General features: G+C 40.6%; 1 protein-coding gene across 1 annotated transcript in view; it reads right to left on the reverse strand.

Annotated features, from left to right (window-relative positions):
* Positions 1-3,375: 3,375 nt before the first annotated feature.
* The window catches only part of LOC307261038 (roundabout homolog 2-like), a gene marked incomplete at its 3' end in the record, with an annotated part of 92,473 nt that continues 72,030 nt past the window's right edge, over positions 3,376-23,818 (reverse strand). The window contains exons 18-29 of the mRNA XM_080041475.1: positions 23,278-23,454; positions 22,148-22,174; positions 21,947-21,986; positions 20,145-20,272; positions 18,994-19,266; positions 17,897-18,059; positions 16,843-17,094; positions 15,541-15,746; positions 12,567-12,731; positions 12,203-12,460; positions 3,564-3,598; positions 3,376-3,477 (exon numbers count right to left, since the gene is read on the reverse strand). Coding sequence (XP_079897601.1) covers positions 3,376-3,477; positions 3,564-3,598; positions 12,203-12,460; positions 12,567-12,731; positions 15,541-15,746; positions 16,843-17,094; positions 17,897-18,059; positions 18,994-19,266; positions 20,145-20,272; positions 21,947-21,986; positions 22,148-22,174; positions 23,278-23,454 — 1,826 coding nt within the window. The remainder of the gene's footprint in view (positions 3,478-3,563; positions 3,599-12,202; positions 12,461-12,566; positions 12,732-15,540; positions 15,747-16,842; positions 17,095-17,896; positions 18,060-18,993; positions 19,267-20,144; positions 20,273-21,946; positions 21,987-22,147; positions 22,175-23,277; positions 23,455-23,818) is intronic.

Consider the following 23,818-nt stretch of genomic DNA (forward strand, 5'->3'; position numbering starts at 1 on the left):
AGAGGTTAAAATAGTCAAGAGTCAATGGGAGAGCCGAGGCGTTTACTCTGTGCTTTGAGGCAAATGTTCAACTGATGTGAGTCTGACAGATTAGGTAGGCATATGAGCTGTAATGTGATGGATGTGTCTATGTTTGACAAATACATTGTTTGTGAAAAGTTAAAGGTGTAGAAGAAGATAAAAGGATTTAGTGAAAATATGTTGAAGAAGCTGAACGACAGCAGAGCTAGAGTGCGGTAGGAGCGCAATACACACCCATTATAAAGTCCAAAAGACGCTGAAAAGAGCACAAAACCTAAATTGTCACTATTCAAAATGTAAAAAAGATTTAAAGAAGAAAAGTCATTCAGTAATAGCCCAATGTCTTGTAACTTGTTGAATGGAGTCTGTAGCTTAAAGTATGCCAGGGGAGATACATTCCAAAGGAGGGGAAGTTTTAGAGGATTTAAAGGCCGCTCCTATCCGCTTCCATGTTAAAATATTGTTAAAAAGCTGAATATTTTAAGTTTTTTTTTTGAGAAGTCCAGTTACAGAGAGCAAAAAAACTTGCCTCTCGTGCTCTATGATCTTGTGCAGTCAAATTACTCTTGCTGTTGCTAAACAACACTAATATTTTCTTTATCAATGCTTTTATGTAAGCTTACTAACATAAGAACAGAGTTAAGTGATAGGATTTTTATTTATTTTTTAAACTGCTTGATTTTCAGTTTTGTATAAGAGAGTGTCTCTCAATACTAAAACTTGGGCTATAATCTTCAAATCCTCCGAATTCGCTCTTGAACACCTATCTTTGCTTTGTAACTTAACTTTGGGCCCATTATAAGTAAACTAATAAACTAAATTACTTGATTGGACGTTCACACACACAGTATGAAAAACCATAAATGCAAATTCATAAAATTACATGCAGGTTTTTGCCAGAGCTGTCCAACATCACCACACACACACACATGCACACGGCTGATGAGGTACTGTGACCTTTGTGATCCTTGATTTCTGATTGTTCTACCTCAGTGTGGTTCCCGCTGATGGTTTCTAAAAGCTATAAAACCCTCGTTAGTAATGTATGCCCCCTGCCAAGCAGACTGCCGAAAATCAAAGTTAGTGTTTAGCTAAATGTACAGATATTTCCTTGGTGGATAAATACATTTAGGCAGAGGGAGAGTGAATGCAGACACAACTTTTAATGAATGATAACATTGCTGATTAAAGCTATAGTGCGTAACTTTTTCATATACATGAATGTTAGTCACACAAAGCTGATTAAGCCTCCAGCTCCACTAAACTCAGTATATGGCAGCGTTTACAAACTGTTGTCAACCCCCTGACACTCCATGCGCGATAGACAAACTCATATAGATGTCGACAGTGTTGTTGTAATTCCTCATAATTCCTCATGGGGGCGACAGAGGTTTCGCACTATAGCTTTAATCTGTACACAGAAACCTGTTTGCTACAAGATCGTCACATCAACGTGGTAATCTTTGCAGCTCATTACCCTGCCTTTAAGTGGCCCAAAATAATCTACGTTAAATTTAAAAATAAATGATCACGTAATACAGTCCACGAAGTAAGCTGACCTTAACGGATCAGTAGAGACAGACATTATGATAATAATGAAAAGCTTTTACAGTGATTAAACCCTAATACCAATCTAGACACTATTAAACTCTTTATTTTCTGCTGCTTTCCAACCCATTTAAAATCTGGCTTTCAGAACATACAGTATAGTGCTGAAACGCCTTTTCAGCCTTTAATGAAGTGGAATCATACTTCTCAATGATGTGCCAGTTAAGTCCTTATACCAATATGTCTAGGAGCAACAGAACCTGACAAAGTTGGTGTGGAAGAGAATGCAGCAAAAAACAATGAGGAGGGCCACTCTGCAATTCTAAACCGACAGTCACCAACATCAGAGTTTATTTTACTTTATAAACCCTCCTGAAGACTCACTGATTCACAGCAACCCACATCACTCAAGTCGCTTCACACAGAAGTATGTAACTTGTTCCTAAAGTTTCGTATTCATCAGTCTATCAACTGCTTTATGTCTCTTACCTCGTTTTGTGACAGAAGGTTGATTGACTAAATGTGAACAGATACAGATGAGATATGGTAATCCTTTATTAATCCCACATTGAAAACATTTGCATTCTTTATTTGATTTATTTTTTTTAGATAATTTTTGGCATTTTATTAGACAGGTCGGAGAGACAGAGATGGAATGGGGCAGAGAGGGAAATTACATGCAGAGGCCGGAGACATTTGCATTTTTGCACCTTTCATTCTTCAACATGCTCCATTTGCGATGTTTGCCCATCTACTGTAGGTGAGACTATCAAAGGCTGCTGTCAGTAAAACCTGTGAGAACAGCTTGTATGGGTGTGTGTGTGTGTGTGTGTGTGTGTGTGTGTGTGTGTGTGTGTGTGTGTGTGTAAGTGTAGGCCTACCCCAGCTTGTGTAAAAGAGGACTGACCTCCTTTTACAGTAGTACAGCTGTCAGCAGCTACATACAGTGTGATCTGCCTTTTTTGTCCAATTAATCCCATCAAACTTGAGTGATGTGTCTGCCGTGACTACAAGGTGGGTGGATTTTAACCATGGAAAGAAATGTCCACAACAGTGGAAAAATATAAACTTGACTATTTAATATCTTATGGTTTTGTACATTATGTTTACTGAACCATTCGAACAATCAGCCTATACATGAATTATTCAAATAACCAAATAGAGTTCTGAGTAAGATTCAATGGTGCAAGTTATGCTGTTTTCTTGTCTGAGAGACTACTTATAAACAGCAGAAATGCTTTCAAGGACGACAGTAGGTTGTTCACAAGTGTTTGCTTTGGTTTCTAACTGTGTGTGTGTGTGTGTGTGTGTGTGTGTGTGTGTGTGTGTGTGTGTGTGTGTGTGTGTGTGTGTGTGTGTGTGTGTGTGTGTGTGTGTGTGCTGGCAAGTTTCATTTTCAATTTTGATGTGTTTATCCAGCAGATTCTCTGCAATCTGTTGAGAAAGAGCCTAGCCATGACAGCTAGGGCAAATGTGGCGGAATTGCTGGAGAGGCAGACGAAAAAGAAAAAAAAAGTGAAAGTGATGGCTGTCAACCCTGAACAGCTCTTTGTAAGGGGGACAGATCTATGAAGACAGCCTTCTGCCTGAGTGGTTGACTGCGAGGGAAAATGTCTCCCTCTGAGCTGCCACCACGCCGCACCATATGTCAACTAAGGCGTTCAATTTCCACCCATTACCGCACGCCAAATGTTGAATCTTAACACAATCCAGAATATTTATTGTTGAACATTTTTCGTGGAAGTCACTGGAGGTTATTTGGAGAACTGGCTCGCTTTGAACTCCTGAACTGGTACGTGTAGTCGTTCAGGCATTGGGGCTTTGAACATAACAGGGTTTATTAAGGATGTGCAGGAGGCACTGTTGCAGGAGAAGGAGTGTGGTGGCGGTGATGAAGGCATTGATAAGCTTCACAGCAGGGGATACACAGGTGGTTCTCAGTGATAAGAAGCATTTCTCAGCCCTCAGAGGCAATGTTTTCCTGTGCTGCTCACATCCTGGGAGGCAGGGAAGGTGCCAAGGTTGAGGACTATGGGGGAGGAGGTGACACCGGCATTGAGGTGACACAATGCGAGTGGAAGGGGGCAGGAGTAATGAGTGCACTTTTTCCGTTTTTAAATTTATCGCAGTTGTGTTTGAGGAGGATTACTTTCTCTTACAGCCTCCAGAAGCCCGGCCTAAAATAGTACAAATCAATAGGCCTACATGATATCAAAGTTGGGGATCTCAATAAGCTTTTGCAAAATTCTAGTTGTGAATCCAGTAAATGTTCATAAATATTATAAAACTTAGTTTAAAAAAAAATGCTTTTTTACTTTCTAGAGGCTGTTTGACAGGACAGTGTGGCCGTGGCCATATCAAAATGTCTCCATGGCAACAGTCATTGTTTTCAATAGAATGTTCAGGCAGATAACTACTGTGATTGGTTCAAAATACGTATTGTGTCATAAAAACCAGAGGCCGCCTAATCTAAACCGGATTTCTGTAAAGTTGATCAAACGTAGACAATATATATTTAATTTCGATTGATATATGCCTAACTCTTTTCAGATGCTTACTTTAATGCAACTAACTCCCCAAATTATACAGATTGATTTTGTGGATATGGGCTTTACAAGCAGGCAGTTGCCGAGGAATTAAGGGGTCTCAGAGATAATGAATCTGGTGGTGAGGTGGAAGCTCGATCCAGCAGTGATGAATTCATATTTGTTTATGGAGATATATCACTGTCTGTCACTATAAAAGTTTACTGCAAAACTGGGAGAAGGTGCATCCTATGATGCCAATGGGTGGGGGAGACGGCTTACTGCGGCAGATTAGAAGGGGATGCTAAATTGTCAAAAGCTTCACTCAAGGCAAAGAGGATGATGTCGTGGCCCTAATCTGGTGTGAAGAGAGAAGGGGCAATTCACACACGTGCTGGAAGAGTAATAAAGATTGTGAAGTGTGATTTTGTAGCAAAATTAGAGCTACAGGGGCTGTGATAATATAGTGATTAAAATGAAAAAATAAAAAGTTACTTCAAACACACTACCATATGATGCCACACAATGAAAGAAGCGTATCAAAATAATTTTAGGATTTGCATAATGCTAGTTTGCACCCATGCATAATAATCTGCTTTGATTAACAATGTATGTCTGGTATGTTTTGTACACAAACTGGTTCAGTTAAGTCCTTACAAGAAACAAAATATTATGAATATCCAAATACTTTAGATTTAACAACTAGACCAAAGATGTCAGCTACTCCACTAAAAAGTTTGTTAAGTACATTTTTATTATTTTATTGTCAATAGACAGTTCATGTGCACCGAAGGCTTCACATTTCCATTATCTCATTTGTGTAAATTGCTTATTGGACCATTACTAGCTCCAAAGTTGTAATATCAGCAAATCAAGTTTCTATGTGCATTCCTAAACTGTATGTTGAGAATAGATAAAGTCCTTTCAGAAGATGAATGTGAAAACAGCCTTTCAGGTTCAACAAAGCACAATAAAGATTAGAAAGCCTTTGAACCTCCTACGAGGAACTCTTAAATATTCATGAAACAGTCTCATTTTTTCCTCTGATGATCATCTAAGACCTGTAGCATCAAACGAGACCATCAGCGAAAACAACACTAATTGTATTTAGTTATTATTAATGCCTTTGCACGGGTCTGATCTCCCAGGAACTTAGACAATATGATTTACAGCAGGCAGAACGGAACCGCCTGTGTTTCCCGAATGGTACTAAATCAAAGTTTACTTTGCTTCACCATGGTCATATTGCCATTATTAATCTTGCATAGTAGTCACATATAAATACATTACCTCATTGTGGTGCATTCTTCTGTATCTCTTTCACTTGCCTCACGCACAATGTGAAGTGGCAGCATAAAAATAAAGGGAAGTACGACTGGAGAGAACAAGATGAAAATAAATTGGTCACCGAGGGAGCTAAAGGCCAGGAGACCGCCGGCCGGGAGACCAGTGGCCTTTAGTGTAGCCTCAGGCTAGCTAAAGCCGCAGTGTGGAACCCGCGCTCTCAGGTAGGGGTGCATATTAAGCACAACACTTCCAATGTTGCAATTAGCCATATGTCATCACGAGTCACAAATGAGCCTTCTCAAGGCAATGTAACACAAAATCGTACTGAAAAGGTTGTCCGCCACATGTTGGGGACGTTTCATGAAATGTTACATGCAGTATTAAGATCTAAAACAGAAAATACATTTAAAAAAATATAGTAAATGGTTCACTTTCTCATCTCAGCAGTAATGAATATTTACAATACGATAGTTTTGCTTTTTATTTAGGTTACTGTATACTGAATGTAAAGTCTGGTTGTTATGTATATTATTACAAAGATAAGTGTTGATACTATTAATAGCTAGGTTAGGCTTTCCTGAGCCTCACAATATGAAACATAACAACCTTTGCAATTCATAGTGATGTTACTGTTTTAAAATATACAATCAAGCTCTGTAATCACACTGTCTTCATTTCTTTTGAAAATGTATTATTCTGACATTTCTCATGTCTGAGTGGCTTCCCAGCAGGCTGGTGTCAATACAGATACCAATATACTGTTCATAAATATGCTAATAATGTTTTCATGTTGTTATATTTTGAGAAGAAAAATCACGTTTGCTGTCTGACTTGTGTGAGGCTGATTGTGTTAATATTACCTGCAGCCTGTCATTATTTAGTCTCATTGCATTTACCTAGACAAGAGGGTGGAGTACCCAGAGAGTATTCTTGCTTTATATTCTTATTTTACAATAAATATAAGTGTTGTTCTACATTCACTGTATTACATAAATATTAATTATACACTTAATGATACACTTACGCTGAGGTTAAAGGTTAAGGTCAGCCAAATCTCTCCAACTTTCCACTACATATTAACAACTTTTATTTTGTTGTGCAAATTCATTTTATCACTAATGATTAAGAAAATGAAATACATTTATTTCTTCACTGTTTTAATGTTTCTAGAAAATTCCATTCATTGTTATTCCATCATCATTTAAATACTTAAAGTCGGGCTCATAATGTGCTGTGTGAATGGTTTTCTTCCAAGTAGTAATTAAAAAATGACTGATTGATTTAATAGGCCCTATGTCTCTTAGTGCTTTACTGTCATTCATTCCACGAGGGCTTTCACTAGAAAAAGGATGCCCAACACATAAATTCAATTCTTTTTGTAACAATGTCCAAAGAATAGAAGCAGTTTGAGGCAAAAGTGGTCCCCTGAGTGCTGCAAAATATCTCAGCAGTAAATATCCGCCAGACTAAACAGATTTTTTTTTATCAACCATAACCACATTATGCAGCACAAAGTGACCACACTGTTTGAAGAGCAGTATATACACATCTATATTAGATGGAACTGTGTAATTGGGCTCTTCGGGCAAGGCTGTGTAGTTCCGTTCTTCCATTATATTCACATGCACTACAAACTTGGTGTGTGTGTGTGTGTATGTGTGTGTGTGTGTGTGTGTGTGTGTGTGTGTGTGTGTGTGTGTGTGTGTGTGTGTGTGTTTGTGTGTGCTTACACAACACCAATTCTTCTGTCCCCTTAGCACTTCTGGAGACTATAACCGTTGGATTTAAAGCTTAAACGCTGTATTGCACATGATGCCCACTGTCTGCTCAATATCTGCAGACAATTCTAATCCCCTGTCTATCCGCCTGAAGGTACACATATTGACAGGGTGGCCAACACTGTGCATAACACCTATTGCATCACTGCCTGAAGCTATATCCTCAACATCTGTGCTAGGGGAGCTGTCAGACGGTCCAAAGATAACTGAATGACTTTCTGTGTCTCCAGGCTTCTCTATACAAAAAAATTAAAAAAATCGTTAAAACTATGGTCAAGACAAACTATGTTTTCAGCCTGTTCTTGGAGGCGATCCATTTACAGGAATTCTGCGCTCTTCAGAGACATCCGTCAACCCTATGTATTGTTATTTTAATTTATAAGATAAGAAGTGTTTGTCAAACAGAGTGTGGTGAAAGCACATGCAAAAAAATAAAACTCTATCAAAAAACAAACTGAAGGCTAAAGTGGGACAAAAGATCCCCAGAGTGTACTAATAGCTCACGGCCAAGTTTTGTTCAACAGAGCAACGTTTGGATGTTACTGATCTTTTGCTCAGGTTTTGCCAAATAACCATCAAAAAGCAAGCAGAGGAGCAGAGCAGAGCTGAATAGCACTGGCTGATGCCCTATATAGGATTCAAAGCATGCCTGTATGGAAAGGGAAGAAACGGAATATTTCATATGTCTACCCATGACTCCCTCTCATTGGAGTGCTGGAACTTCATGGTTATAGTTGGAACAAACGTGATGTTTTAAGTTTGATTAGATGCTACTCTGCTTTTACAGATTATAATTTCAATATGCTTTGATTGATCATCCAAGGTAGAATTGTTGATGCATTTTACCCTTTTGTATTCCCTTTCTATTTTTTGAGTACATTTTTAATACGTATCAATACAAATCCTACTCCATTAAACCATTTTGGATAAGTTACATATACAGTAACAGTCATATTTAAATTTTGATGTGACAGATTTGACATCCAAAATATTTTCCTGCGTCTTTTTCTATGTCTTCCCTTTCCACAGACGCCTAGTAAGCTATACTTTGTTACATATGTAGATACACCATACAGCATCAAGCTCTGCTCTGATTGGTCCAGTCTTAGACCCTGTTTCCACCTGGCATTAATATGTGGTTCTGAGGAATCCGATCGTTATATGTAAATGTAATATGCTTGTTCACACCTGGCCTTAACAATGCGTCTTCTATGCGCGTTTGCGATCCGGATTCGAATTCCCCGCGCTGTATGGAAATCAGCTCGTACATCATTTCCGCTTATAGGCTACTGTTGTTTTTAATCGGCGGGGGCAGCAGTGCCCCGCCCTTGCCTAGTCTGCCGGAAATAAAAGAAGAAGAAGAAGAAGTGTTGACCATCCACGACCATAGACATTATAAATCCCTTTATAATGTCTATGGTCACCTCGGCAAGAGTCTTGTGTTTTGGTGAAAATGTGAGCACAGCACTGTTTATTGTGTGGTGTTTTCCTCGTCAATAAATTAATCACTTGGTTACACTGTGTCCCACTGCGTAGCTGCCGCAGCCAGCACTGTTCGCTCACTGTCTCTATTATGAGTTGCACCGAGCCGTCTCTGTGTGTTTACGCCATAGATAGTAGTAGGCTAAATACACGCTCACAACAACACGGGGGGAATAAATAAAAAAGCGGCTGGTTTGACCGAGCAAAAACGAGAGACCGCTGGCTTGACCACAGTTGGTCGAAAGAATCATTTCTGCCTTGTGTAGTCACCTCGGCTAGAGTGAAGAGAGTCAGTGTGTTTTGGCGAAAATGTGAGCGCGGCACTGTTTATTGTGTGGTGTTTTTCCTCGTCATTAAATGAATCAGTTGGCTACACTGTGTCCCACTGCTACGATGTCACGAAGCTGCCGCAGCCAGAGCTGTTCGCTCACTGTCTCTATCAGTTGCACCGAGCCGTCTCTGTGCTCACAACAACACGGGGGGAATAAATAAAGAAGCGGCTGGTTTGACCATGCAAAAACAAGAGACCGCTGGCTTGACCACAGTTGTTCCACTATAGACTTTATTATTTACCTGCAACGGTGCGCTTTTATGACGTGAATTGTCGCGTGAATGAGTACGCCTTTCCGCCCAGCCACTCGCCGCAGTTGAGTGGGCGGGGCCTAATGTGTATGAGATACGCATACGTGTTTCCACTGTTAATGGGTATGTGGATATGTGGTCTCAAACCACCTCCGAATGTGGATAATCTCAATGCGCATTGAGCGTGTTTCCACCTGTAGTTAGCGCGATCGGATCCTAAAAACCACATATTAATGCCAGGTGGAAACAAGGAAGGGGCTTGACTCTCAGAAATGCAGATCACAACCACCTGACTGATGAATGCGTTTGTGTATATCTTTTCTATTCCTGCTTTGTGATGGTAATTTAACAATGCCCTATTGAGATCTCTGTTAGATGGAAACATTGCCCTGTTAAATCAAATTAGCTGTCGAGTACAGTCTGTTGATCTTTTGTCTGACTTTCTTTTTCCCATAAGCTGTCATTGAGAAATAGAATCACATATGAGTGATAAAGTCAGATCAACCCAGTACAATAATCCATAATTTTACTCTGTAGCATTTGTGTGAGCCATGAAAAAAAATAGTGATGTTGTCTTAAAACCAGATATACTGTATGTAGTGGATTCTCTCTTTTTCACTTGACAATGTGTATATTTTCTCTAACTATGCAATGCAACTATGTATTATGAGATGATCTAAACTAGCTTGACAAGTGTATAAAGGGAATACAATACACAAATGCACTCTGGTGGGTAAATGCAAGCAGTGTTAGACTCATAGGCATTGCGAGGAGAAAGCTGGTTTTGTTTTCACATATACACATTTTATTTTGCATCAAAGGATTGGAAAAACAAAATGGCCCTACTGTATGTGGCTGTGTATTCCTGAGGGCAAACCAATCTGGCGGGTAAAGATTCTTCAAAGGGAGAGCCATTTCCAGAAACAAAAACCATCCTAACACAAGTGTAAAGACATCGCAGCGTAGTGAATCTCATCGGCAGAAAAATGCTAAATGGTTGCATTTTAAAACGATTCCTCAGATTATGGCAGTTGTTCAAGCCTGTACATCTTTGTAAGGTGATAGTGTTTAAAAGCCAGAACCATTCAACAGTGTAATACATAAGAACACATCTAGCGTCATTTCTTTGATGTTTAACATCATATACATAGTTGTTGTTGAACTCTGCATCTCATTTGTCTCCGGGTCATTTTGGCCCTGTGGCTCCCACTGACATTTTCCCTTTCACTGTCATATTGCCCTTTCAATATTGCACTGAATGTTATTGAAAAAGGATTACCAAAGCAAATATATAGATTTTTTTGTATTACTATTAACATACTCTTTTTGGGAATGGCAGAGAAGTGACACGTACCTATTTTTTTTCTTTGCTTTGGATATCACAACTGACGTGTTGCTTTGCCACCATACAAAATGTCCTGGTAACCATTTGCTGAGAACCATTTGTTAGTATAATGCATAATAGGATTCCCAGCAAGTATTATGAAATACAGTGTGTTAGATTGACATAGTTATTTGCAAGTAGTTACCTGTGTTTTTTCCCCCCTTGTAACTCTCAAGAGATGAGTATTTCTAAAAACAATTAACAGCACAGCCAAGTATATATCTTCTTCTTCTTTTCTTAGGTTCTGTTTCAATATAGACGTCCCTCTTTCTTTTGCCATTATGATTCTCCTCCTCAATGGGTTTGTGCTTATTTTTACCAAAAAGCTCTGTGCAAAGTACAACAATACGGTATAGCTTCATCAAAACAAGCTAACAGTTTGAGCGTTAATGCAAAATGATTCACAGTAATAAAAATCACGAAAAAGAGAGACGACATTGGGTTTGGCTTGCATAGCAAAGCAAAAAGAAAGAGAAAAAAAACATTAAAAAATATATTTACAAATTATGCAAGTCCTTCGTTTCAATTTAAAGTCATTAGGTTGTGATTTTTTTCTTCTTCTTCATCTCCACTTTTGTGAACCTTTGTACACCGTGTGACAGGAAATAGAAGCTGACATAGAACATACTGTTTACTCTTTTGAAGGAGGGGGGAGGGAGGGAGGGGGGTTAACACTGTGAGACTGGTGTCTGTGTGTCTGTACATGACATTTACAGCTCTGCATTTCATCTGGCACTCCGTCGCTTTGTCTTCATTCGTGTCTCGTCTCCGTGTCTTCCAAACATCATCATTCTGTGTCACTCGCAGAGAGAAGAAAATCTCATAGCGCTTTACAAACAAGGTGTCCTGGGACAGGCAGCGAATGCAGGGAAGGATGCTTCACAAAAGACTCTGGAAGAAAGGCACAAGACGACACACACCAAAAATAACAATGTCAAATCTGGGTGACATTGAATAATTCACTTTCCGTGCATTGCCATTGGATATGTTTCATTTTTGGAAAGAAGCTAAAAATTGGTTCCTTTTATTGAGAATAGACCCAGTTTTATGGAATAGTATTGGTGGAAAATAGGCTTTATTATGGCCTTTAATCACTCTAACTATTTGTCAATCAAGTACTTAAAGGTGCAGTTTGTAATGAAATGTAATTTTGTGTCATCTAGAGGTGAAAGTTCTAGATTAAAATGCTCCGTGTCTACCCTTACCGATGGCCATCAAGGATAAGAAGGTTACTACTAAAGATGGCATCATCCACCAATGCCTCAAGTCTTTCCACAATACCAAGTGAGGAGGTGAAGATGTATTTAGTTATTATTATAACGATCATTCTATGGTAATAAAAAAAAATATATATATATATTTTGAAGCGATTATTAATTTAAACATACTTATGAATATTATATTCCATTTATTACACACTGCACCTTTAAAATCAACTATTAAATGGATTAATAAAAATGTAAAGACAAAGTTTCAAGAAACCCCATAGTATTATTTCATGCAGAAATAAATAGCCCTTGCTTGCATCAAATTTCATCCATTACGTGTTTGGTGCACACAGATACATGTACGTCCTCGTGAGGATTGACACTTACAGTGTTCCCTTCTGTCTGTGCTGTTGGTGGGAGGATGCCCGTTGTGGGAGGGCTCTGTGCCAGGTCTCTTGTGGGAGCCCCTGCTCAGGGTGGCGGTCCGGTTGGATGCTGTGGTGCCGCTCCAAGACCCCATATGCTGTCGCTCCAGCGTGGACACGGTCACCATGCATTCCTCTGAGGGGTCCGAGGCCGCAGCTGCCCACGAGCTGTGCATGCGGGAGCCCACACTGTGCAGGGGCTGCATCACTGGTGTGTGGACTGTTAGATTAAGGGTATTTTGGCAGAAGGAGGATACAAATGATACATCATACAAGAGGCACTTTTCTAGAGGATTCTCCAATGAATGACGTCCGTGAAAATTTACCGTCTGTGTTGGTGTCTCTTCGTCTGGGCAGAGTTCCGACCTTGTCTGCTTGTGGTTTGAGGCCAGTCAGCGGCGCCCTCTTGTGGCCAAGGCTATGTGTAGTGCTCTGTGCACCGTGGTCTGCTGGGCCGGAGCGGTCCGAGCGACACTGCTGGGAGCTTTTACCTACAATGGGCAGGAGATAGAGAGAGAGAGAGATCTAATTAAGAGAGAGATTTGGCTAAGAAGGCCTTACCATACAATGTGTTTGGCTTATGAAGTCACGTGAAATCAAGAAAACTTAAAGGAATACTTCACCCATACGGAACCAGCGTTCTATCATTATAAAATAACTATTATAATATAGCATTCCCTCAGTCTTCCCTTAGTCTTCTCTTGGCCCAGCTGTCCTGTTCATCCTAACCCTTACTGTGATGTCACAAGAAGGAAACTGTAGGGTTAGACAGTGAGACCATAAAATAATCTTTCTGCCTTTTCTTGTACATTTTTACTGAATAGGATCTCCAAGTTCAATACACCTTCATATTCCAACCGGTGAAGTAGGCCTTTAAGTATACAGACATTGTTTCAAACATGTGTACATCTGATGTCTTAAAATTAGGTTTAAATATGATTTACACTGTTTCCATCACACAGGCTATTTATGGAAATTAACATGGAATTTATGAACAATTCCTTCATAGTTACTATATATTAAACATAATTAGAGAACAGTGTCACTGAATACTTCAATCAGAAGGCCCTAAGAACTACTTTTTGTTGTTCTAGTAGTGCACTATATGCAATAAAATGGTTGAAGTTGAAAACCAAAGCAAATCGGAAAATCCTGTAATTATGTATCCGCGACTGCAATATGGCATCCGCTGTGGAAATGCTGTCACCACACAGGCTTTGTTGGTGATTTGTTTGACTGGACTGAAGATGTTTTCCCAAACCGCCTGAACGCAACTTCCACCACAACTCAAATTACAATATGTGACAGTTAAACCCTGAGTTGACATAATGTTTGCATTGCTAAGTTTTGTAAATATTTCAGTCTAACTGACCTGTATTTTGCCCTCCGGCGAATTATCCAAAGTTTTTAAAAACACATATTCTCAAAGCACAAGTCCAGCTCTTAACCTATCAAACAACGTAGTCTAAAAATGGTACCGATCTGTCCCTGTGGGAGCGGTGCCTTCAAGTTTCTTTCCAAAGAAATGCTTCCAGACAGAAACCCTATTTATAAATGCATCACATCTTAAATGTTAGACGTGCGACGTCTCAGCAGAGCACTACTAAAGTTTTTAAAATATATACTGCAGTTATGGTTTTGATGTCTATGCAAAAATGGCTTCAAGTAACTTTTCAAAAAGATGTCTGTATATCAAGTGGACAAAGAAAGGGGTTTGGAAGGGTATTCATTATTCAGACTGGGATATGTGAATAATGTTGGGCTAAAACTGAGATCAAACTGTTTTACTTCAGACTATTTGGCTTCTACATTACCTTTGATGTCAATCACTATCCATGGTGGCTACACATATGTTGATCTACTATGTTATGTACTAAAAGGCAACTACTAGATAAGTATGAGTGTGTGTGTGAGTGTGTGTGTGTGTGTGTGTGTACTAACCAACTGGAATAACAGTGGACATGGGCATCGTAACACTCACACCAACAGGGGACTACTGATCTAACAGTGGACAATTTTCAGGTCCCCTCTTCAACATACTTTAAATCAAGTTAAAACGATGTTTAAAACGTTCTGGTGAATTGTGTGTGTGTGTGTGTGTGTGTGTGTGTGTGTGTGTGTGTGTGTGTGTGTGTGTGTCTGTCTGTATGTCTGTCTGTTTGTCTGTGTGGGCTTGTATGTGTTTGATAAAAGGCCTACAGTATAGTGTGATGGTCTTTGTTCAGTAGGTGACAGTTCAGCCAGCCAACAGTGTTTTCTGCCTCAGTGGCCAAAACCCTATTGGCAGACAGGATGTTGATATTGGACGATTGTTATTGTTGCAAAATCCTGGATTATGTGGAAGGACAATATTTTTGAACATTCACTGCCATTCTTTTTAAATATTTTACTGGAATATCTGTGCATGGACACTAAAAGGCTTTGTTAGTGAAAGCTTTTTTTTTTTTTTTAAAGGGCCATCATTGTTGTTTCAGGAAAACATGCATCAACAACCATGACTACCTTGCTAAGGACAACACAAATCATCTACTGCAAAAATCGTCCATTGTGAACCAAAATTCTAGGGATACGGAGCTGATTGGCCGCAGTCTTTTCAGCTGCGCGTGGGAGGTAAAAAAAGCAATTGTTTGCACTTTTTGGAAAAAAGATTTTGTCGACAGCTATTTTATACTTCGGCCTGAAAAACGCTGATAAGAAAATGTTTTCGTATTGTGACATTCTTAATTCTGTATATTTTGACATTGGTTTTTGTACAGTCTGCAGTCCAGAGGTGTGTGTGAGGAACATATAAAACAATGTAGAGTGCATAGGGATCAGTTAATGTGTCCAAAAATGCATGCTCTGTATCTGCAACTAAATGTAAGTGACTATCATTTAATAACAGTGAATCCGATTATATTCATAACAAAAAAAGAGAAATATATATTACCTAAATATAAAATCTACTTTTGAACCTTTCACATACTTTAATACAGTTTTAATGAGGATGCTATAGTGCTGACATTTACTGGCACCATTTCAAACATAATATATTTATACATGGCCATATGTGGGATGCTTGCTCTACCATATATCTAGGAATTATCTTTGATCTGTATCCATCTGCAGCAGCATTGGCCAGATTTCTCAAGCATATCATCATATTTTTGTGTATAGCCGGAATGATGTGGCTGTGAAATGAAATGAAAGCCAGTTAGTTGTGTATTTTATTCCTTTTCACCGTGTCAATGACCCAGCGGTCTACTGCATTTAAAAGCAATGACTTCAGGCAAATGAGGTTTTCCCACATGTAACACATACCTGAGCCCTCAAGGTTGTCCGCACTGTGCCCGGGGTTGTATTCAAAGCCACACAAATTCTTTGACACCATGGCGTATCTTTCCTCCTCCGCATCTTCGTCGTCCTCAGAAAGGAGAGTGGCCCCCAGGTCAGAACCTAGTGTACTAGACATGTAGTCCATTGGTGGGATGGGGGCTTTGGACACATTTGGACTGCCCTTCATGTGCCTAATTAATTGTGGGGAAAATAATGTACGTATATTACTGAACAAAATACATATAAATTCATATAGATAAAAAAAAAGGCAATTGAAGCAGGGAAAATTATGCAAAACAAGTTTCCCTATGCAGAATTAGTGGTTATTCAGAAAAGATGCACAGACTAAGAACGTGTGCAGCAATTTTCCTGATTACTTTCTCAGCGCTGGTGTTAGTGTGTTTGTGTGTCTTTGTGTGTGTGTGTCTGTGTGTGTGTGTAAGTGTGTGTTGTGCGCTAACACAATGCAGTTGTAATTGGACTGGATAAAGGATATCTGGATGGGCAGGGGGCTGTCACCAACATGCCTGTTATCTCCCCCACAGCTGTCCTCCATGATGGCTCACATCCCGCCGTAGAGGAGAGGCAATGCGTAATTACCAACTCTATTTACTGATGTCAGAACAGCGTGTTTCGACTAAACCCAGTCATTACCCTCCCGACAACACGTGTCGCCACTGACTTGTCAAGTTTTTTCCAATGCCGCCATCATAAGGTGTAATCAATGGTGAGCTGTTCTTATCGCTCACAGAGAAAACACAGACCGCGTGCAAATACCAGCACTATTAGACGCTCAAACAATGGCCATTGATATGCAAAACCTAAACTATCGATGGCATACACTGAATACATCTACAGGTATCTCTTCTACTGTGCAAAGCGGACATGTTTGAGCAAAAATATGATATATGCACACACTACAAGACTTTCAAATTATAGCCCAGATTATTATTTTATTTTTAATAGTATGGAGATGTTTTCAACATGCAGTAAACAGGAGATATAAAGGCAGGGTCAGCCATTCTGGAGAATGCTCTTTGTCAAAATCACTTCTTGAACGCTTTTTCTCAAGATCCTCTCCTCAAGATCCGCCACCTGTCCGTACAGTGTGTGCGCTGAAGAAAATACACAGCCTAGGCTCTGTAAACTGGTGTGTCGACAAAGGGTACGTAAATAAAGGGGGCTCGTCATAGCAAGTGACACGCCCGTGAACCTAGGCTGTCAATCAACACTGGATTAACACTGTAAATAAATAAATAAATAAATAAATAATGAAGGGGCCCTTACCACGACTGCTTGGCCACTTCATATTGGTAAGCTCTGGTGAGCTCATCCAGGTGGGCCTGCAGAATGGATTGCATTTCGTCATGGTGGGCAGAGCTGAGAGAGGAAGAGGAGGGCGGGCTGAAGGGGGCCGGTGAAGAGGACCTCCCTCTCAGTGGAGGAGTGGGACCTCTCTCCTCCTCAGCCTCAGAGTCCAAACTCTGGTGTCGGTAGGTCTGGACCGACATGGGAGGGGCCCAACTGTTGCTGTCATATCTGGCAAGTTGGGAAGGCAACATGTTATGGGGTTATCAGACAGTTGAGCCAATATCTATTTTGAGATCAACTTTTTATTATTATTTTCTTTTATAAACAGACATAACAACTCAAACCACAAAATACTGCAGGACAATGGCAAGCGATTTACCAAAACAAAAATCGATAGTTCCACACCAATGATATCAAGAAATGTGTTAATACATTGGATTTTATAACTGGGTATGAGGGGTTCCAACATAAAGCTAGCATATGTTTTGGCAGCAGTGATGCCGTTTAAAAAATATGTCTAAGTACAGCTAATATTAATTTAAAAGAGAAAAATAAATAGGTTGAAGATTTAATCATCTCACCAATCTTCAAGATACATCTGCCATAACTAATTTTGAAATTGATTGTACTCTTGTCTACCTGGATCAAAATGTGAAATAATCAGATTTCCTTGAATTGGCAAATTAAACATGCTTAACATCTTAACACAAACCTATTTTTGCTAGTGTTTGTATAGTAAGGAAATGGAGGTAGATGGAGGTCTATTTAAGCAATGTGTCAACTGTGTGAATCCTTTTACCAAGTTCTCTGATGGAAAATACACACACACACACACACACACACACACACACACACACACACACACACACACACACACACACACACACACACGCTCTTTCTCTGGGCACAGGTGCAGGATAGTATGACCTCTGTGTTTGCATGCGTTTCTTCGGCTCCTTCCACGTGTGTTATTGTGTTTGTGTGCTTCCCTTTCCAGGGCAGAGATTGATGAGACATGAATGTATCTTACCCTCCTCCGTGGTTTTCCTGGGGGTAGCGGTCAAGGTCAACCTCGGTGCCAGGGAGAGGGTGCATGGGTGGGGGAGGCAGGGGCATGTTAGCCCAGCAAGACCCGTTTGATTTGGAGGACTTTGTACCACTCTTCACCTTCTTTTTCTTTGCGACCTTTGCACCTGGGGGTAAGTAAAGAGGCAAAGAAAGTTAAGCCATCTCTATATAATAATAACATATCCCTACACACTCTGTACACACACACACACACACACACACACACACACACACACACACACACACACACACACACACACACACACACACACACACACACACACACACACACACACACACACACACACACACACACACACACACACACACACACACATCACTGCATTGAAAGTTATCTGCTATCTTCCTCTGCTCTCTCAACTTTTTCAAACCTGTCTCGCACCCAGTGTTCACTATTTCTCTTTTTTTTGTGTGTGAGCTGACAGCACATTAGGACTTTTTCTAAATGTTGACATTTGCTAAATAGGCATCAAAACCCTAAGGCGTACCCCTTTAAAGTTGTAACCAATACAGCCTCTGCAGTTGCTCTACTTTATCTCCGGTAAAGCCTGACATTTAGCCGAGCGCACAGCATTGTATTGTGAAAAAGCACACAAAAAATGCCTCCATGACTTTTACTAAATGTATGTACACTGCATAAAAAAAATAGAACACTGAGGGATTTTTCTGCCATCCCTAATCAAGTTAAGCCAACGCAATGCGTCATGATGATTGTGTGACATTTCTGGGGCTAGATAAGCTCCCGGGGTAGAATTGTGATGAAGACAGAGGAGTAATTAAGCACATTATCCTAAGGCTCCATTTTCACTGAATATGTAAATAAATGGCTTCCTTTTCACATTGCTATTTGCCTGGTTTACTTTGCCAACTCCCCTGTAGTCTTACTCCAGAGAAAAATTCACTACCTTCCATTTTACAGCAAAAAGTTGATTTTACTGGGCAATCAAGTACTGCTGCCGTCAACATAAAGCCAATAGTATGTACATACAAAAAAGTGCAAACATCACAAAAAGTCTCCATCTCCACTGTGGCACATACCAGTGCCAGGGCGTCTGTCGGTCAGCGAGTAGCCCAGGTTGGCCATCTCCTGCTGGGCTTGGAGGGAAGCCTTCCAGCGGGGATCTGGCCGGTCCACAGCCAGCTCGTGGAAGCTGTTGGACTGCAGTATCTGAGTGGTGGCGTAGGGGGTGGGCTGAGTGCCTCTTGCCGGGCTGCTGTAGCCTGCCTTGCCCATGAAGTCAATGCTGCTGTAGATGGCCCCATCGGACAGCATGGTGCCGGTCTTCTCCACCGCCGCCGATGGTAGAACATCTAAAAAAACAACAAAGGAGGATGGTGACAGAGGAAGGGGGTGAAAGGGTGAAAAAAGGGATCATGGAGAGATACGTTGACATGGAAGTTAACGATCTTTAAGGTCATTAACAACTCCCCACTGCTCTGGCACTCTGCACCGGTTTAAATACAGGTTCTGAGATGGACTTGATCTAAATGAAAGTGATTATCCACAAGTGTAATTAGCATGCAACGCGCTGTGGGGAACCAGGGTGGAGTGTTCACAAGAGGGATGTTCAAAACAGCGCTAACCTTCAGCTCTCTACTGTCGTGCACACAGAAAAGCCTGTAGTTGACTAAGGTTCAAATGGGCTGAGAGAACACGCAAACACTCGAAAACACACAACACAAATGTATAGTTAAACTATGAAGAAAGGCAACGAAAAGGAGCGCTTCTTTTTTGCTAGTGGGTGGAAGAAGATATATCCAACAAGGTGCTCTTCGGTGCAGGGGTGATACAATAGCAACACATAGTGTGAACACCAAGTGATTCTTGTTGAAAAAAGTAAAAAAATAAATAACTTAATCAATAGGGCTATACTTGAACTATCTATCCTGTACAACCTTGTGACAATTTGCAATGGCAGCCAGGGCATGAGTAAGAACGATTGGGTGAAAAAAGTGTGTGGAAAATGCCACCAACTTATAAATATCAACCTTGTCAAGTCTAATTAGCAGAGTATAGCCCTCAAAGCGCTCTTTTAATTTGTGTGCGTGTGCTTGTTTGTGTCTGCATGCTTATGTGTGATGTCCTGTCAGGGTGCTCTCCCAAAGGATAAACATCAAAGTTGTCCGACCGGGCATTGCTAAAACTGTGTTTACCACCACCACCACCACGGCTTGTTTATGTGTCTTACCTCCTCGGCCAAAGTTGCCGCCGCCCTTGGGACTCCCTAAGCTCCCATTGGCTGGGAGGCTGGTGGACGGCCAGGAGTCAGCCAACCAGGGCAGCCCTTGGTCGCCTGCTTTGAGTAACCCTGGACGACTGTGTGAGAGAGAGAGAGAAACAACAAGAGGAAAGGGTGTAAGACAAGGAGCCGGCAACATAGTTTAACATCCAAGCCTGCAACCTTAACAGTATTGCACATTTTCTTCCTGCTGCATCAACAACAAATTGATGTGAAAACTCATTCAGCATATTCTCGCCTGTGGAGCAGCAGCCCCAGCGAACGCGCACAGGCGACAATAAACAACAGAGAGACATAAAAATGGCAAGTATATAAATCAGACTTCTGCTGCCTCCCGCCCCTTAACTCCACTAACTCTCGGCGGAGATACAAGGCAGGGTCTAAATACACACTAAATCCACTTTAGAGCCTTAGCACAACAGACATTTACATTTTAAATTGAGAATCATGGACAGCCTCTGGCAGATCAAGCTACCACTGGAGCACTGTCTCCATGGCAACAGAGACAGCAAAAAGCCCATTAGGTGGTTTGTAGGGGGGAAAGCTAGCGTGTCGTTTTGTCTCTGTGAAATACAACGGTCGTGAATGCAGGGCTTTGACTTCAAGGTAGGGAAAGTTGTGGGCAGCGATTCAGGGGGAAAGAAAAGGGAATTTACAACCGCTTTCTATCAGCTACTGTAGAAAAAAAAGAAGAAGAAAGAAACTGCAACACATTCACATGCCCCGTGTGTCCTGTTCACATGTGTTTACTTAATGTGCGGCTACACAGGGAATTTTTCCGCCGAGTGTCGAGGGAATTGTTCACAGCTGACTTGGAGATGGCTCAGAGGTGTTCAAATAAAGAATAGCGTTGATGATTTCCATTTTAAAATGCACACGCATCTACTGTACATACATTTGCATGCATTTACTTACAATCACATGCCAACATAATTACACAAATGTGGTATACTGTTAATGAAGCCCACTCATGCATGCACACATGCATACAAAAAGGGTTAGGGAAATAAACTATTTTTAGTCCATTATTTTGCAACATTTGTTCTAGCTCTGGGGTTCTCTGCTTGCACAGGTGTGACAAACAGGGAAAGAAGGAACAAAGAGCAGAAAAAGAGAAGATGCTTTCACCTCCTAAAAAAAAGAAAAGAAGCAAATTCTCCTGCGTCTCTTATTGTCTTAGTATAATTTCAATCAAAGATAGGCTTCACTTAGTGCATTCTTAGTAGGCAAGATCATTCTCATTGCCACCGAGTGAAGTCTCAAGGTCCATCACTTTGTTGTTCCACCCCCACACAGGAACACCCATACTGTACGCCAGGCTTTTCAAGCAGCACATCCATCACCTCTCCCCTCCTCCTCCCCACGACCTCTCAGTCTGCCAACAAACTCAAATGAACTGAGAGAGAGAGAGGGAGAGTGAGCCAGTGAATAACACAGCGGGCCCACCTGCATTAATTGGTAGCACTTACTTCAAAGGGGTGATTAATGATTTCATCAAGTGTACATCAGTGCAAATCATACACCGATATATGTGCGAGCAGGGGGAAAATATTGGAACATGTATGCAAATTCGTTCCATTCATGATGAGGGGAAGGAACTCTTCATCACAGGTATCACAATGGCCACTTGTCATTGAGGAGGCAAGGCTGAGCAATGCACTCCGTGGCACTGAAATGTCACAGGAGAAAGCTCTAGCCGTAAGGATTTAGGGTTTTATTAAGTATTTTTTATATTTAATATAAATTCTTACCTTCCATTTCGTATGAGGCCTCTGTCTCTTTGGAATGTAACTGGTGGAGGAAAGAGGGAGGAGAGAGAAAGATAATTCAACAAAAATGTCTATGTCTACAAAGGTACAGTTTCAACATCAATTTGAATGACTGATAAATGATTGCCGCCAAGAATGTAGGCAATGGAATCTTAATAAATAATGCACAATGAGAAGACATACCTGCACGGGTAAAGGTGAAGGACTGAACTGCAATTCAGAAGAAAATTGTGTTGAAAAGGTAGAAAGAGTGCACATATTAGTATCAAAATAATGCAGACGCAACAAAACAGGTAGATTGAGTCATTTAATCTTCGCTGTTTCTGTTCATTTATCACTGATAGTATGTCAGCACCATGCATCTTACCACTGCATTCCAGCCTTTTAAGAATCACACTAATTTCCCCCGAGGAAGAGAGTTCAATTGAGGGTGACACATTTGACCCCTTTTGCCCTGGGGGCTTCTGTTTCATTGTCAGTGTATTCATTTATTTTTCCAAAAATACAAAGTGGAGCACTGGGGCTGGCTTCTAATGAGAGAGGAACAATAGGTTTATTCTGAAGTGAAATATGTTATCATTTGAAACAAATAGTGTTGTGTTTATTAGTGGCGCATTTATACAGTTGAAGTAAGTTCAAAGCCATTTAACATCCAAAAATAAATCGTAGAATATTTTGTATTTTTTAACCTGTCTCTGTACACACTCGTTTTTTCCCAAAATGGAAATGTGGTGTTTTGGAATTGAACTCCTCAATTTGTTTTGAAAGAGAGAGGGGATCAGAGAAGCAGCACAGCACTCAATCATATAAATCCCTATTGAATAAGGAAAATCCCAGCACTCTCTTCCCAAGTCAACACAATGCAAGCTGCAATATACATTATGATAATTGCACACACACACACACACACAGCTATATATCCTTCACTCATAGAGGGATAAGGAATATTTCATATACGTAAACCTAGACGCGTGCCGTCGTGTTAATGTGCAAACAACTCCAGCCACGGTCTTGATAATGGAAGGGGATGTTAAATTACTTATCTCGCACGGCCGTATTAGAGTGTTGAGGTGCGGCGCTGATGGAGCTGTGCACGGTTGATGCACATCAGTGCACAGTGAATTAAAGTCAATAGGGCCTATTTCCATCTGGGCTGAATATATATTTCCTTTGTTCTGCATTTTAACCAGCTCAAATGGAGTCGCATGTGTGATGACATCAGCTTCCAATGGAGAGAGAGAGAGACCTAGTGTGCTTTGAGAGTGGGTCTGTGTTGATGCAGAACCATGGAATATTGATTTTTTTTTCTTTACCTGCATAGTTGCTCAGTCCCTTCCTCTTTTTCCTCCTCCAGTAGAGCCAGGCACTGAAGCCCATGAGAACAATCCAGCAGGCCCCTCCCAGACCAGCTATGAAGGCTGGCTGCTTCACCACGTCCGAAATGCTATTGTTGCCTTCCGATCCCGTCATTATGTCTCTCAACTCTGCACCTGCGAGCACCGGACACGCAATTTAGTAAAAAGAAAATACTATAAAACTGGGTTAAAGTAACCACCCTCATTGGTTGAAATTAGGACCCAATCTTAACATGTTAAAAATAACATTACACAGGGTTATAAAATGGGTCACATTTACTATGTACTGGGTGGGGGCAAAATGTACTGTGTACTGGGTAACAAGAATGACCCATATAGGGTTAAAATTGACCCAGGATTTTTTTTAGTGTGCACCCAAACACACATGAGAGAGACAAATGCATAGAGCAATTTCAACTTGACCACACGTGGATGCATGGGATAAACATGAATTCTCCCAAAAAATCCAATTCCATTTCGATTGAGGTCCAAACAATGA

Source organism: Ammodytes marinus (genome assembly GCF_949987685.1).
Source record: "Ammodytes marinus genome assembly, chromosome: 14".
NCBI classification, from domain to species: Eukaryota; Metazoa; Chordata; class Actinopteri; order Uranoscopiformes; family Ammodytidae; genus Ammodytes; species Ammodytes marinus.